This window comes from Varanus komodoensis, unplaced genomic scaffold (genome assembly GCF_004798865.1).
Source record: "Varanus komodoensis strain SLA01 unplaced genomic scaffold, ASM479886v1 scaffold7_3, whole genome shotgun sequence".
In the NCBI taxonomy this organism is placed as follows: Eukaryota; Metazoa; Chordata; class Lepidosauria; order Squamata; family Varanidae; genus Varanus; species Varanus komodoensis.
Genome location: NW_025336480.1, coordinates 8,745,655 through 8,760,110, shown reverse-complemented (window position 1 = coordinate 8,760,110; position 14,456 = coordinate 8,745,655). Strand labels below are relative to the sequence as shown.

At 43.4% G+C, this 14,456-nt stretch overlaps 1 protein-coding gene across 2 annotated transcripts; it reads right to left on the bottom strand.

Annotated features, from left to right (window-relative positions):
* Window positions 1-635: 635 nt before the first annotated feature.
* IRF1 (interferon regulatory factor 1) lies at window positions 636-13,708 on the bottom strand. Of its 2 annotated transcripts, none has more exons than XM_044454447.1 (10): window positions 13,558-13,708; window positions 7,686-7,779; window positions 6,961-7,060; window positions 5,954-6,130; window positions 5,242-5,282; window positions 4,184-4,310; window positions 3,716-3,826; window positions 2,898-2,932; window positions 2,269-2,404; window positions 636-1,549 (listed from the first exon to the last, which is right to left on the bottom strand). In XM_044454447.1, exons 2-10 carry the CDS (start codon window positions 7,770-7,772, stop codon window positions 1,455-1,457), a joined length of 909 nt encoding a protein of 302 aa, XP_044310382.1. In that variant the 5' UTR covers window positions 7,773-7,779; window positions 13,558-13,708; the 3' UTR covers window positions 636-1,454. The 2 variants fall into 2 exon arrangements, with proteins under 2 accessions (XP_044310382.1, XP_044310383.1); XM_044454448.1 differs by lacking the exon at window positions 13,558-13,708 and adding an exon at window positions 13,507-13,527.
* Between the last annotated feature and the right edge of the window lie 748 nt (window positions 13,709-14,456).

Sequence of the window (14,456 nt, the reverse complement as noted above, 5' to 3'; positions counted from 1 at the left end):
CTCCAGAAGCCATTGTAGTCACCTAGCCTGTGTGTGGACCAATGAAGAAGCAGGCAATGTCGGCAGGGAGCAATGCCCCTTGGGGATGAACTGTAGTTGCAGTGGGATATGTACCAATGGCAGGAGGGCTGAGTGGGGAGGAAGGAAGCATGGTAACGTAGAAACCACCCAATTGCTGTTGGGTAGATCACAGTAAAAAACCAGAAACCATGGTAACCATGCAACTTTGTTATGTTGTGTGAACCCAGTCAGTGTGTCTTTTCCTTACTACCAAGACAACATGAACGTACTGGTTGATGCTGTACACGGAAGTAGCTGCAAACAGCATGCATATTTGAGCCAAGTGAGGGAGGGAGAGGAGTCTGTTTGACAAAAGAATACTAGCAAGACATTTTATCTCTAGGATATGAAGCACAATTTAGTAGATAAGGAAAAGCATCCTTGGCCTCCCCAAAGACACAGGCACAAATGCTTTGATGGATTGTGATAATTATAATATCTCTGTTCCCAGAAGGCTTAAGGTCGCTATGCAAAACTGTACATCCTAACCATGGATCCAATACAGAAGTCTCTAATCCAGAGGCAAGAGAATCCAGAATATTTCCCCATATCAGTGTAAAATAAAACAAGAAACAAAATATATAACATTTTTATTAAAATAATTGCAAACTTTTATTTACACAAAAACACACATATGTACAAGGAAGCAACTTTCTTTGCAGCCTAGTGGTTTAATGGTTTGCCCAAAACTGTCCTTTATCACACAGTTCAACTTTACTATGAATTCTATGGACCCTTCAGATAGCTTTTGCTAACAACCTAATGTAAACAAACCATACATTACATCATTCTACACTGAAGGTCTAAATATATTGTCCAGGTGAAAAACATGATATGACAATCTTACAGAAACCAACAGAATGTCCTAGAGTAAAACTCCTGGATACCTAATATATGGAACAAAAATGTGTCAGATTCTCACATTTTAATGATCTAAACATATTTACAAAAGGGTCCAGATTTAAGACTGATACATGTTCCATTCAAAATAAAGAATGTGTGCAGTTAAAATGTCTATTACAGGTATACCTTTTCATGTATTTTGCAGATAGTTTGAACTCCAGTCATATTAATGGGCGAACATGTCAGGAGTGGGGAAAGCAGCAACAGTGACCTAGAGAGCGATGCCATGCATTCCCCCGCCAACCTTACCAGCTGGGCAACACCAGGATTTGGAGGGCTGTGTCACGACACGCACAGCATCATGCCCTGAGTTGGCTCATGCTATAGCCAGGCAACCACAACAGTGTTTTTCCCTCTGCTCAGATCATGTTCTCTTAGCTTTGAGTTTTCAGTGCTAAACATCAAGAAGCCCAATGACAATTCACAGATGTGCCAGTTTCACAAATAACACCAGAAATAAAACAATAAAGACCTAGTGCTAAAAATGGGGTTTACATGCCACAGGATATGGGGTTCAAACTAGCAATTCGTAGTGTCTCCAGCAAACTGAAGTCCAGGCTGGCCTTTGAGTCGATTTGAATTATTTCTGCAGAGACAAGAAAACATTTGCACATTTTAATTGGTATTTAGTTACCACGAATCTCCCACACTAAGGGAGATCAATAACCCCCCAATAAACCTCACCAAATATACCTGCTTATGATATACCACAGATGCCAATACAATCATAATTATCAATATCATTATGGTGCATAGCTAAGTATATGAGGCATGATTTTAGGCAAAAGCATCCTTAAAATCAGTCAAAACACACACACGCACACTTGAATGTGCCATAGGAGATACGACAGTGGAATCAACTTATTTCCCGTCTGCTGCATCTGCTTCCTGCCAAAAATGTTTTTATGGAGACGAGCTGCATCTAGAGGGTCCCACCATTTGGTTTCAGCATTAGGCGGATGACGTGCATTGTGGAACGCGCCATCGCAGGGCAAGCACAGGCAGACCTTTCCTACCATTCCACCTGGGGTGTAAAGGAGCCAATTGGTATTTAGCCTTCAAGCCTTGCCCACTCGTGCTCCTTCATTAAGGTGGCTGGCAAGATAAAATGGCCTACAGCTATAGTGAGACCTGTCATCCCAAGATGGGAAAAAGAAGTGAATGAATAAATCCACATAACTGAGGCAAGCTTTACAAGTTGCAGAACGAAATATATGAGAAGGGAGGAAAAGGGCATTCTGTATTCCTGGACATTTCTTTCTACCTTCTGCTGTAATCTCAGTGTAAAACTGAAGATGCTTATACCTGCGTTTGTTGTATCGATGCCTGCATCGTGGTCTTGATAGGAAAGGTCAAAGCAGATACTTTGGCTGCCAGGTTCGTTGATTAGGTATCCTTTCCCACCAACACTGGATTGGTGCCAATCAGAGCCAAGTAGCTGCTACAAGACAAATACAGAAAATATGTTAAATTAGCTATCTGGATTCTCTCAGGAGTTTCGTGGGAAAGGGTGCCAAAAGGGAAACGTCTTCCTCCCATGTGCCATATATGCGAACTTCCTTCTAGAGCAACGTAGGAAATCGATTTGGGTGTGTGGCTACATTTGGCAATTTGGGAAACTCTCCTGATCACCGTCACAAAATGGGCACATTGCAGATGAAAGCATCAGCCTTCAATTTTCTCTCATTTCCTTAGAATGTCTCTGTTACCCTTTTATGGAAAGAATTGGGGAGCAACTGGAGGCCCCCACTTTGCTTTAGCTGATTTCAGCTTTGAGGAAGACACTTTGTTTTTTAAAAAAAGAAAAGAAAAACTAGAACTAGGAGGGCTGGGGCACCTTGGCAAGTGCCAAGAAATGTATCTCAGAACAAATTATGGCCTGCCTACCAGTCTTCTAAACCATGCCCAAGAATATTCTGAAAAGAAAATCTTACCTGGTAAAGATTTCGGCCAAATGCATCCTCATCTTCTGTTGAAGGGAGAAAAAGAGGAAGAAAAACACAAAAAACAGCTCAGAGATTTTGTTAATGTAACGCTTATTATATTTCCTAAATTTCCTCTACCAGCAGTACCCAGTACCCATTGCAATTTCTAGTCTTGGAAAAATACAAAATTGCAGAATGGATTGACCAAATTTACACAAGTAATTTTATTGATTCTATAGGATTACACCAGTGAAACCAAGTGTGTGAACACTTCTTAGCAAAGCACCCAATCCATCTACAGTTTAGCCTTGTTTATTCCCATTTATTTCAATGCATAAGGCATATCCATAATTTCTCACTAAAATAAATAAGATTTAGGCTGTAATCCTATTATTTGAGAGCAAGTTCTAATGCAGTCAATGGGACTTACTTCCAAATAGGCATACGTAGGATTTCATTGTAAAAAGTGCTTAAGTTTGGCTAGCTTAGCCTTGCAATGATTTAGACTCCAACTCTGTCACCTACTATTGTGGTGGTACTGGTGATAATTAATAATAATAGCATGTACCAAAGAAGAAGATGATGCTATTTCGCACACAGATGAACCATTCAACTATAGGTTGCAGTCTTACATACAGTTACCCATAAAGGTCGCACTAAACAAAGGAAACCTTACTTCTGAATCAGCATTAATAGGATCAGGACATTTAGACGATGAACTCAGAGTTACGTTACACATGCAACCAGACCTCTATCATCATCATGCAATCTAATCTTCCTGTTATGACCAATAAGCTATCCAGCATTTATAGCAATTAAATACCAACCATCAGATGAGGATGTGACAGGCGACACTTGGAAATGGTAAAGGTCGTTTGTGCTGTCAGGCAACTGAATATCCCTCCAGTCCGCATTGCTTAAGTCACAACTGGGGAGTCCTACAAAATCCAGAGAAACTGTCAGGATTATAATGAAAGACCTGCTTGTCCAGGATTGTTCCCAATAGCTTTTAATTATTTCAAACAACCCAACCTTTTGGTTTGCCATGGTTTTCAGTGTTTCCCTGGCTTTTTTTTCAGGAGCTTTTCAATAAGACTAATAATAATAGAAAACTGCTCTGAAGAAATGCTTGCCAACCCACTCCCAATCTTCCCTTGCAATATAAAACCACAGGGGAGATTTGAGTATCTCCTGTGGCCTCTCTTTTACACGTGTAGGGGGGAAGGAATGCTCAGATGGGCTGGCCTGCATCTTGTGAACTGAACACCACTGAGATGATCAAAACTGTCTCTCACCTAAAGCGCTCCCACCCTCCATTTCCTCAGGCAGGTAACCGGGAAGCACATAGCCACTGTGGTCATCTGGTAACTGAATGCTGTTGGTTGCTTCAGTGGTCTCTTCTGTCTTGATGTCTTCGGCTGACTGCAAAATAAATAAATAAGCAAATAAATAAAAAGGAAGGACTGCATGCATTGCAATATGTCAACCCTCCTAGCCTGGGTTGCTGGTCTCTTAACCACACGTTTATACATTTTTAAACTTAATTTGAATTAGAGTTCCCTTAAGAATGCTGTTCTGTGTAAAGGCTTTGCCACAGGCCATCTCTCAAAGCTGCATTTGTTTGAGATTTATTTGCAGTTTAATGGAATTATCTCTTTTATTCTGTGGATGCCTTAGGCCTAACCCTAGAAGAAGCATGAGCTAAGGAAAGTGGAAGCTCAGCCAGGGGCATTTCAAAAGTATTTATTATATTCCACCTGAGAGGACAGTCAGCTCTTTTTGTTGGTGGAGAGGCAGGATATAACTTAACTAATTAAAACCAGCTTGTCTATCTAGCCAGATGGATTTTGGAAAGCTTTAATCATAATTTAAAAATTACTACATATATTGGGGCATTCATTTTAAAGAGCAAATGAACTAGTTCACTAGAGAACTAGTCTGATGGCTCAACAAATTTAGTCCATTGAAAGCACAATCCCATTCATGTTTAGACAGATAAAAGTTCTTCATATCTTGGCACCTATGCTGGCTGGGAAATACTGCCAGTTGTAGGCCTTTTTTATTGTCTAAACATGTGTAGGACTGCACCATGAGAATATTAAATTGCTCCTCGGTTTACCTAAGGGAGGGGTGCTTTCTGCAGTCCCCTACACTATCTCCAAGGGTCCCCCAACTTCAGGCAGTTCAGAATGCTGCAGGAAGAAGGAGGGGTGAGAAAGCCCCTGGTCTGTGACTGTGAATATGGACTTGGTCCCATTGGAGGTAAGTAAATGAGGTTCCAAACTTCCATCTGTTGTTTGGAGGGTTTAAACTTCTATGTGAATGTTTTACTTTCTATCAGGTGAATACATACCTTTCTTGAACTCTTATTTTTTACGGACTTCAACTTCTTTTCTGTTCAAGAAAAACAAAAGCACAGATTTAGTACATTAATGAGAAGAGAGACCACACACAGATAACATAGGCAGTATAGGATAATTCAAGCACTATCAATCTCATGCTGGAACAATCCCCCTTCTGTGACTTAGAATACTGAGGCGATTATGCAACATCAGTGGTGTCCTTTCTTCATGCTAGGCCATCCCCTTCCCACTGATTTCAGCAGAAAGTCACAAGCCATGGGGCCCAGCCATGGCCCTCATGGGAGCCACTATCATTTAGCATGCTGAGTAGCTTCCTTCTGCCACAGGTGAGTTTCCAGTGGCACGCTGAAAACCAGTCTGAAGAAACCTGCAAAGACCCTTCTGAATCAGACCAGAGATGCATCTAGTTCTGCACCGCACAACGGCCAACCAGTTGACTGTGGGGAGACACCACAACAGCCGTCTCCACTGCTGTCCCCAGCAATGGACATTCAGAGGCATCCTGTCCCAGATCTTGGGGGTAGCCGTCTAAAGCCATGGCTGTCAACAGCCACCAACACATTAGCCCCACAGGTTTTCAAAGGACCACCACGCAGCACTCTGTGGGCCGAAGTGACAGTGGGCCAAAATGACCAAATTCTGTTTTGAAAAATGTCCCTATTGGTGACTGAGAGCACACCCTTTGCATCTTTAGAACAATACCTTTTCTCTGTGACTTTACGGAGGGTTCCAGCATTCTGTAGACCCGGACAGCACTGGAGCCCTTGCTAATGCTTTTGTCTTTCACCTCTTCAATATCTGGCAATGAATTCATGGCACACCGGAAATTTGCCTTCCATGTCTTAGGATCAGGCTGAATGTCACCTTCTTTGTATCTCCCTGTAAAATGGCATTGTAAATCTGGGTTGAGCAGGAAGTAATCCAACAACAGGATAAAGCAAGCAACAATCTAACTCCAGGCATGGCATGTTCCACTTAATGGTGTGAGAGGAGCTCTTGTTTCATGCAGACTCCTTTCAATCTGGGTGGTCCAAAGTACCCCACACACATGAGCATGACTTAGTCATTCTTAAGAATAGACCCACTGAAATCAGTGGGATTTAACTGAGTCAGTCCCATTGACTTCAGTGGGTCTCTTCTTATGTGTGACTAAGTCTGGGCCCAGCACACAGTATGGTATCTGCTTCTAGTTATTTGTGGCCAGTTGGAGATTCTCCTGTATGCTTCTGTGACTCTATTCTGATATCAGTGCAGGAAGTGGGCACCTTGTCAAGGCCTTTCACCACACAGGGGCAAGTCTCTGGGGCCAAAATAAAGAGATTGGTGAATGGCTCATACTGGACAAGGGCTTGGGAAGGCAGTCAAAATCTCACGGCTGGCAGAACAGCACTGGCAGAATGCAACAGTAGGAGCAGTTGTGTTGTCGACACGCTAGAGACAACCAGCATGGTGCAGTGGCAAGCATAGTTGGATGTTGTTGGAGTTCAGGTTAAAATCTAAAATGATCACCAAAGTGAAGCCACTTCTCTCTCACTGCTGTATGATTGCTGAAAAACATTATTTTGGCAAGATTATCATCCCATAGAGATTAAGAGCCAGGACTGGTTGCAGCCACCCCTTTGGCTAATGCCTATTCCTGTTGGCTTGATTTGTGGCCTCATGGAAGGGGACTCACGAAACATTTTGATCTAAGCATTGAAACCACATACCAGTATGAATGGCCCAGTTTTTGAAAAGGTAGGCATCTTTTTCAAGCTCCCAGCCATGCTTAGCAGCATGTTTCCACGGAATCTGGAATAATTTTTCATCCTGCAATCCAACAACACAGTTCTGAGTAAACATCACTGAGTTATATATGAGGAACAAAGTCAAGAACATCCCAGGAAGCCATTTTTCTATTACTGTATCAGTGTAATGGAATGGGAAAATGAACAGGAAACTCAGTAACAACCTTTCTGGATCTGGTTGCATAGGGTTCATTGTAACAGCAGGGGTCGGTTTTGTTTTGTTTTGGAAGGGATAGTATTTTGGCAGTGGTGTTAACCAGAGAAAGCTCTATCTGTTAGTTCAGTTCGATAATCTTACACATAACAAGTTTAGCATTTAGAAAGTAAGAAGTAAGTTTCAAAGCTACACTGAAGCATATGCAAGAATATGGATGAATTATACACTCTCATTAAACTGTTGCAAGCTGCATCACTGGAATAGATGACAATTTCACTTTCCAGCTGTGGAATTCTGTGCAAAACTTGTCTGTCCAACATATTGCTGAAGTTCCTGTATTTTTCTGACTACAATTAGCTGTTTTCCAAAACACAAGTAACCTCATTTCTATCTTTTCAAAGAGGCCCTGATTTGTGTGTTAAACTTCAAAGTGATTTATTGGGTTATTAATTTGAAAAACAAAGGAGATATGGGTAAAGAAATCCCATACCTTATTGATCCAAGAAAGTCCAGGAATTTTATTAGAATTAATTTGCATCTCCAGCCAAGGCCTCATACGCAGTCTTGTCTGTGGCATTTTGGTTCTGAAAAGAGAAGGATTGGAATGAATAAGCAAGAGAACAAGAGAACCTTTTCATTAAGACTGGGCCTGTACAGAATTCTGCGTAGTCATGCGTAAGACTGCACAGTGGGTTTCAGTGCTTTTCAGAATGATCTGTCATTCACATCAACCATCCGCCAGCAGAACCCTGAGTGTCTCAACGGAACTCCAGAGCACAGCAGACGGTGCTAGGAAATGTTCTAGGCTGCGCACTCTGGGCATCAGCCAAGCCAGCTGGGTTCAGTGTTGCCTTGTTTGAACTGACAGTGTGAGTTCAAGTCTCATGATGTGGTACACTGTATGGGAAGACTGACAGTGGCTAACAACCCATCGTTCAAGGTTTCTTGCCCAGCATCACTTATCTTCTTTCCAAACCCTTGATACAGTTCTGAGAAACTCAGGGTTGTCTAGAACATTATTTGAAAACCACTGTTCTAAATAAAACAGCATGTTTTCTTCAACAGCACATCTTAACAGATGCCCAATATTTTGAAGTCACATTCCATTAAAACATGAATTCCAAAGCTGTCGCCATGTTTGCGCATTGTAGAAAAACAACAGTGTAAGTCTTCCTAGAACTCTTTACCTAACAAACAGGGTGGATCAAGTGTTCTCTATGTGCCAGGTAAATTAACAAGATACACATTACCTCCCCCCCCAACCATGAGCTTATTTCAAATATGCAATTATTGTTTTTGGCAAACAAGCATCCTGTTCATAGGATGGGCACGATCCTTCCCTACACAGGCAGAGCACCTGTGTATAGAGGGATTCCTGCAGGGCTCAACAGGCCTGGAGACTTCCCTGACCCAACTCAGTGTGCTCTGCAAGAGGAATGGCAATCCAAGAATGGATGTTCTGCAGATGCCTTCTCCTCTGCTCTAGAACTGACATCGCCTCACTGAGCAGGAGGAAAGGGCTGGGTGGGGTTATCAGCCACGTACATCCCTCCCACACCAGGAACTGCCCTATGGGTGCCATCCATGCATGAACATCGAATTTCGAGTGAGCGAGAGGAAGAATGGAAAAGCAGGTATCCGTTAAGTGCCATACTAATCCCTGCTCACATTGGCATGGATCATACCCCAAGTGTTTTCAAAGGGAATCTACCGCTCTTTCAACAATGCTACCTGTTTAATAACAAACCCACAGATATGTGTCCTGTCCTGCTTTCTCCTCTCCAACAAAAATATTGGCATTGCCTCAAGATATGTTCATTTTCTTGAACAAGCCCATCAAAGCAATAAATGGTTAGACTGACTCCTTTCTATGGCGAGAGGCATTTGATAAAACATTTTTCTGAAAATTCCCAGGCAATATTTACTTGTTCTGTTTTGTTTGCCTTCTAACTTCCTAGGGACAGCTGTAATTCAACAGAATGCCTGTGGCTAAAAAGTTTACCATATAATGAAATGTTTGCAACTTAAAACAACAACTCTAACTATTACAATGCAATCTTGTAATATTTAGGGTTGTTACATTATACTGCTATGGTACCTTTACTGTAATGTATGCTAAAACTGCCCAAAATATGTTTATTTGAGCAAGTGTTTATTAACTCTTAACAGACTCTTAACAGTTAGAGAACATTTGTTTTTTCTAGGAGACAAAAATTATGTCTACGTAGTTTCGTTTCAAGGACTGGATATGCTCATTACTAGCAACCCACACGGCACACTTTGTGGAAAAGAAAAAGATGGCTAAAGCGGCATGGTAGAAAGCAATGCCATTCTGAACCATGTGGCAAAGGCATTCTCTCATTATTTTGCGTAACACTAGAACTTGAGGATATTCCCTTATGAATATGGGAATATTCATTGGAAGCAGATTCAAATCAAACAAAAAGGAAGCACTTTTTCACACAGCACACAATCAATTTCCAGAGGTCATTGCCGCAAAAACTTGTTATGATCACTGTGGTAACTGGCTTTTGCAAAGCCATAAGAGCTAAGAAAGGAACATCAGTGCTAACAGAATACTGAACGGAATAGTAAGGGGTTCCAAATAGAAGACGCCACAGACAAACAACAGAACAGCTGTGGCTATGATACTCTTCCTTCCTTCTTCTCATGCATCTTTTTTTCAAAATCCCCGACCTCGGGGAGGATTACATTTCTGCTGTGGACCCCAGTGCAAAGCAGGGTATTCCAGAGCATGTTCTAGCACACATATACAGTTTGTGAAAGACACTGGCCAGGCCTCTTGCGTGTCACGATTACCCTGCATGAACTGAGCCTGGGACACACCCAACTCAGTCCAGTGACTGCATTTTGCAGGGTAAAATTAGTAGTGCTGAGCAAGCCAACTTCACTGAAGTCTTGCACCCCTCCAACTTGAGCAATCCTGTGGGCAGCTGCTTTGCCACCATGTGTATTAAATGCTGGAGTAGATGCTTCTCTGGTCTCATGTTCTTATGAGATTTATCCATCATCACTGGTCCTTTCATTAAATTGCCAGGAAATTGCAAGGAACCTGAGCAAGGAATCCTTGGGATAGTATCTAAAGCCATTCTCCAAAAAAAATCTAACTTCTCTGTGTACTGCACCATCCATGGCACACCTGGAAACATTTGCAGCATGCATTAGAACAGCCTTCCCAACTTGATGCTCTCCAGATGTTTTGTATTTCAGTTTCCATCAGCCACAGCCAGCATGGTTGATAGTCAAGTATAATGTAGTCTAAAATGTCTAGATGAAACCAGGATGGCAGAAGACTGTCTTACGTCCAACAAACTTGTGTCTATGTAGTGCAAGATGCAAAACTGCAAGCTACAGTGTGGTCTTTTGGTTAAAGTCTCTATCTGAACATAGCAGAAACAATCCCCTTCTTCATAAGAATTAGTGTTTGGGAGCATGTGTATTAAGCATAACCCAACTCTAAACATGCTTGGAAGCAAATCTTATTCATTCCAATGAAACTTAGATCCATGTTAGAAAATTAAGACTGGAAGTGTAACATGCCCAATTCACTCTTTCAGTGCCACCGATATCAATGGCTCTTCAGTGTACTGATGTTTCCTGCATCGGGGAAAAGAATGACTGTTTTACACATTATGTTTTTTCTACACGGGCATAAACTCTGTGTAGGAAAAGGCACAGACACCTGAACTGGTGACTTTCAATTATGATATTATACGACATACATGCTTAGGAACATCAGAAACGGCTTTAGACTGAGTTTGGCTGTAAATCCCCAGCATTGTCAACACAGATGAGCAGCAGCTCTCAGGCAGGTGTTTTTCCAGGCCTACCTAAAGATGCCAGCTGGGACACTCTACATTCAAAGCAAGTGCTCTGCCAGTGAGCTATAGCATCCCATGGGCACCGCTTTCCTCCAAAGAATTCACCGCTGTAGAGAGAACCTATAATGCAAAATGGACCTTCCTTCCCTGTAGCCACTGCAATCAAGATACTTTAGGTTGCTTAAATGCTGATGAAATGAATAGGGAGCAAGCAGGAGACAAAGCGTATGGCACCCTGACTCAAGCTTCTCACAAGAGAGTGTGTGAAGAACTGTGTTCTCAAAGATGAGTTACAGCAGAGTTTTAAGTCTCCTGGGGTTTAATGGCAGTTGGGACTCAGTGAACTTTGTCTGGCATGTCCCTGTTTGTTCCAGGATGCACTTTCTTGCATGTGCAATGAACTGCAGGTGTACAGCACGATTCAAAATGCTCCTTAAACTCAGGGTTATGTTTATAAAGCACCAAAAGATACTGGAGAGAATGTTTGGCACAAGTAAACTCAAGCCCTGCCAGCTTCCTGCTTGAAGTTATCTGGATTGCGGCCAGAAGGTTTTTAATTGCCTGCCAGTGCTAAAGCAAAAATAGGCCCCAAAATAATACAGTTACAACTTAGGATCCTGAAAACCAAACAAAACAAAAACACTTATGGGAAAATGCTCCAAGAATGCTTACTGCTCCCTACGGTCCTCTTGCTGGCCTATGAGATGCTCACAGGAAGTTTGTGCAGTCAGCCTGGACTAACACAATCCTTGCCTGCCCCCAGTTATGACAAATGGCCCAAAATCTGCCCTCTGCTTTGCAAAACTAAGTGCCAGGTCAATGTGTCCTACATACGGATACTGTTCTTCCATGGAATTTTGCTTTGGCTGGTGTCCTGAGTGCTCATTGCCAAACATAGTACATGCATCACATTAATCACAGTGGCTCCTGTGCAAGCATGCCCCGCTAAGCGAGGTAAGGACTTTTTTGCACTTGTGAAAAAGGCACAAATATGAACTTGTGGCTTTTGTTCCATTGGCCAGTCCCTGCAAACATAGAAGATTTAGAGGGAGAGTTGAAAAGTCCAATGCAAACCTACTTACTGGGTAGGAAGAGGAAATGGCTCCTTGTTGAACTCACTGGAACTTACTGGTAAACATGTTTCCATTTCCCCTTTTAAATTTTGAAATATTTTACCTTTCCTTCAACCCAAAGCAGGTAACTAATTACTGTTTGCAAGAAGGGGTCAATCCATTTTAAAGAGAAAGCAAACAATAATATCCAGTCCCCTCAACAAATACAGGGTTATAAGCCTGCGTACGCCAAGACCGCCAGGGCCGTACAGCAGTAATATAAGTTGGTTCTCTACCTGTTGCTGCCTCAGCACTTTCAAAGATTTGCAGCTTTTCCCGACTACCTTTCCAAGGCTCAGATGCTTCTTCTGCCGACCCTGACCCTGATCAAGAGGGCCAACACCAAAGGCGGGTCCTCCTCGCTCTCTCCCTCCCTTCTCTGTTTAACAAGCGTTACTTCCTGGTCCAACAACAAATAATCACCACCACCCATTGTCAATTATATTGGCAAATTTCCTTCCACCAAAAAGAAATATGAATCAGCAAAGTTTTTGTGCACCTTAGCGAATTAAATAGTTACTGATGCCGTTTAAAAAAAAAGCGCAAACCACTTTCTTCTCCTGCAAAAATTATCCTAGCCAGAAATGAGCCACATCCACGCGGAGAGCATCTCGGATGCACCGCGCCGGCTCCGCTCCTTTGCGCTCCTGCGCTCCGCAGCCGGCTCTCCACCGCTCGCGCGTGCACTGCTTGGCCTTCCGACCTCACTGCTTTCTGCGTCTTCTTTCGTGCACACACCTACCCATTTAGGTGCCCACTTCGTGCACTTGACGAAATGGCCTCCAGCCCACGCTATCTTATGGTCCAACCAATTGGGTAGACTTTAAGGACGTTTGGCTGCTTGCATTGCGACTGTCTTAACACGGCAAAAGTACTCTTGGCATACGTCCCGTTTCTCCCAAGAGCCGGCAGACGCGCTATCACGCCCTCTCCCGGGGAGTACCGAATGAAAGCAACGACGCTTGACCTTTGCAGAATCGCACATAATTTTTTTTAAGTTACTTATTAAACTTCCCGTTTGCCTTGCTAAGTTTAGCGCAGTCGGCGGGCTGCAGCCTGTAGCTTCTGATCTCCAGGAAACGGGACAGCGCTGCTATGTAGGGAGCAAAGCGGCTTGCAGAAATCGCAGGAAGACGGCAGAGCCTATAAAGTTATCAACTTCCCGAGAAAAACAGCAGATGTACTACCGCGCCTCCTCAAAGCCCCTCTCCACGAGCTAAATTCACTTCCATACACTCCCACCCCGCTGCACTTGTTGATCTGGGCACTACAATCCCACTCGGGAGTAATTCCTACCGAGTTCGATGCAGCGTATTGCTAGGGAATGGGAAAACACGCCCGGGACTGTGCGGTTCGCCTCTTGCTTTAAGCGAGAGGCAGCCAGAAACGGAGCGCTGACACGACCCACCTTGCTTGCTCTTCACAAGGCGCACTAGAAAAACGGAGCGACAGGCGAGCTCTCCCTTCCCAGAGACCGGCTCCGTCCCGTGCCAGAGATGAGCCACTTCTGCAAAGCCCGGTCCAGCGCCGGCGGTATTATTCGGCAGGTTGCGGGAATCCCCGACCCAGGCACAGAAACGCCGCCGCCCGGCCCAATCAGCGCTCCGCAGGGAGAGCGCGCCGCAGCCAATCAGCGCGCTGCAGGGAGCCCGCGGCCGGCCGAGCATCATTTCGGGGAAATCAGCCTGTTGTAGCACCAGCGGCTGAAGGGGAAGTCCGGCTACTCGCCACCAGCCCGTTTCTCAGCTCTGACTGCTGTTGTTCTGCGCCTGGTGGGAGTTGTGTAATAGGCAGGTAGAGGCTAATGGCAAGTGAAAAGAAAACGGGCTTGAGAAGCAAAGTGGCGGGGAGCGCGTTGACTTGCCCTGGAAATCCTCCTCTCCCATAACACACGCAAACAGCCTGCCACTGTTCTGCCGACGATACCAGAAGGGTAGAGAATTCTCTAAAAATTATTTCTAGCAACACTCGAAGACCGTGCTTTCTATGGCCATTTTTGTTGCAATTCAGTTTTTGCTTTTATACCATTTTATCATCTGATGATGTTATGCTGGTGGACTTTTTGCTACCTTTTGATTTGTAGGGGGAAAGCAAAATTATGGAAGGATCCATTGGGACACTGATGCTGTATTGAATTTTTATTGTAAGATGCTTTAGAATAATTTTTAGCCCTGAAAAGGAGCAGAAAAATGAAATGCCAGAGCTCTAATATGGGCAAAAGGTAAATCTCCAGGTGATCTGGATTTCAATTCCCAGCATTCCTGAACATTAGCAGGAGCTTCTGGAGGCCCACATCTAAGACATCTG

Excerpts from the sequence above, each read along its gene's own strand:
- IRF1 (XM_044454447.1), bottom strand. The coding sequence starts at position 7,772 with ATGCCACAGACAAGACTGCGTATGAGGCCTTGGCTGGAGATGCAAATT. Across the intron at positions 4,311-5,241 it reads AAAATAAGAGTTCAAGAAAG|TCAGCCGAAGACATCAAGAC; the intron begins GTATGTATTCAC and ends TTTATTTTGCAG. Across the intron at positions 3,827-4,183 it reads GGAGGGTGGGAGCGCTTTAG|GACTCCCCAGTTGTGACTTA; the intron begins GTGAGAGACAGT and ends TGGATTTTGTAG.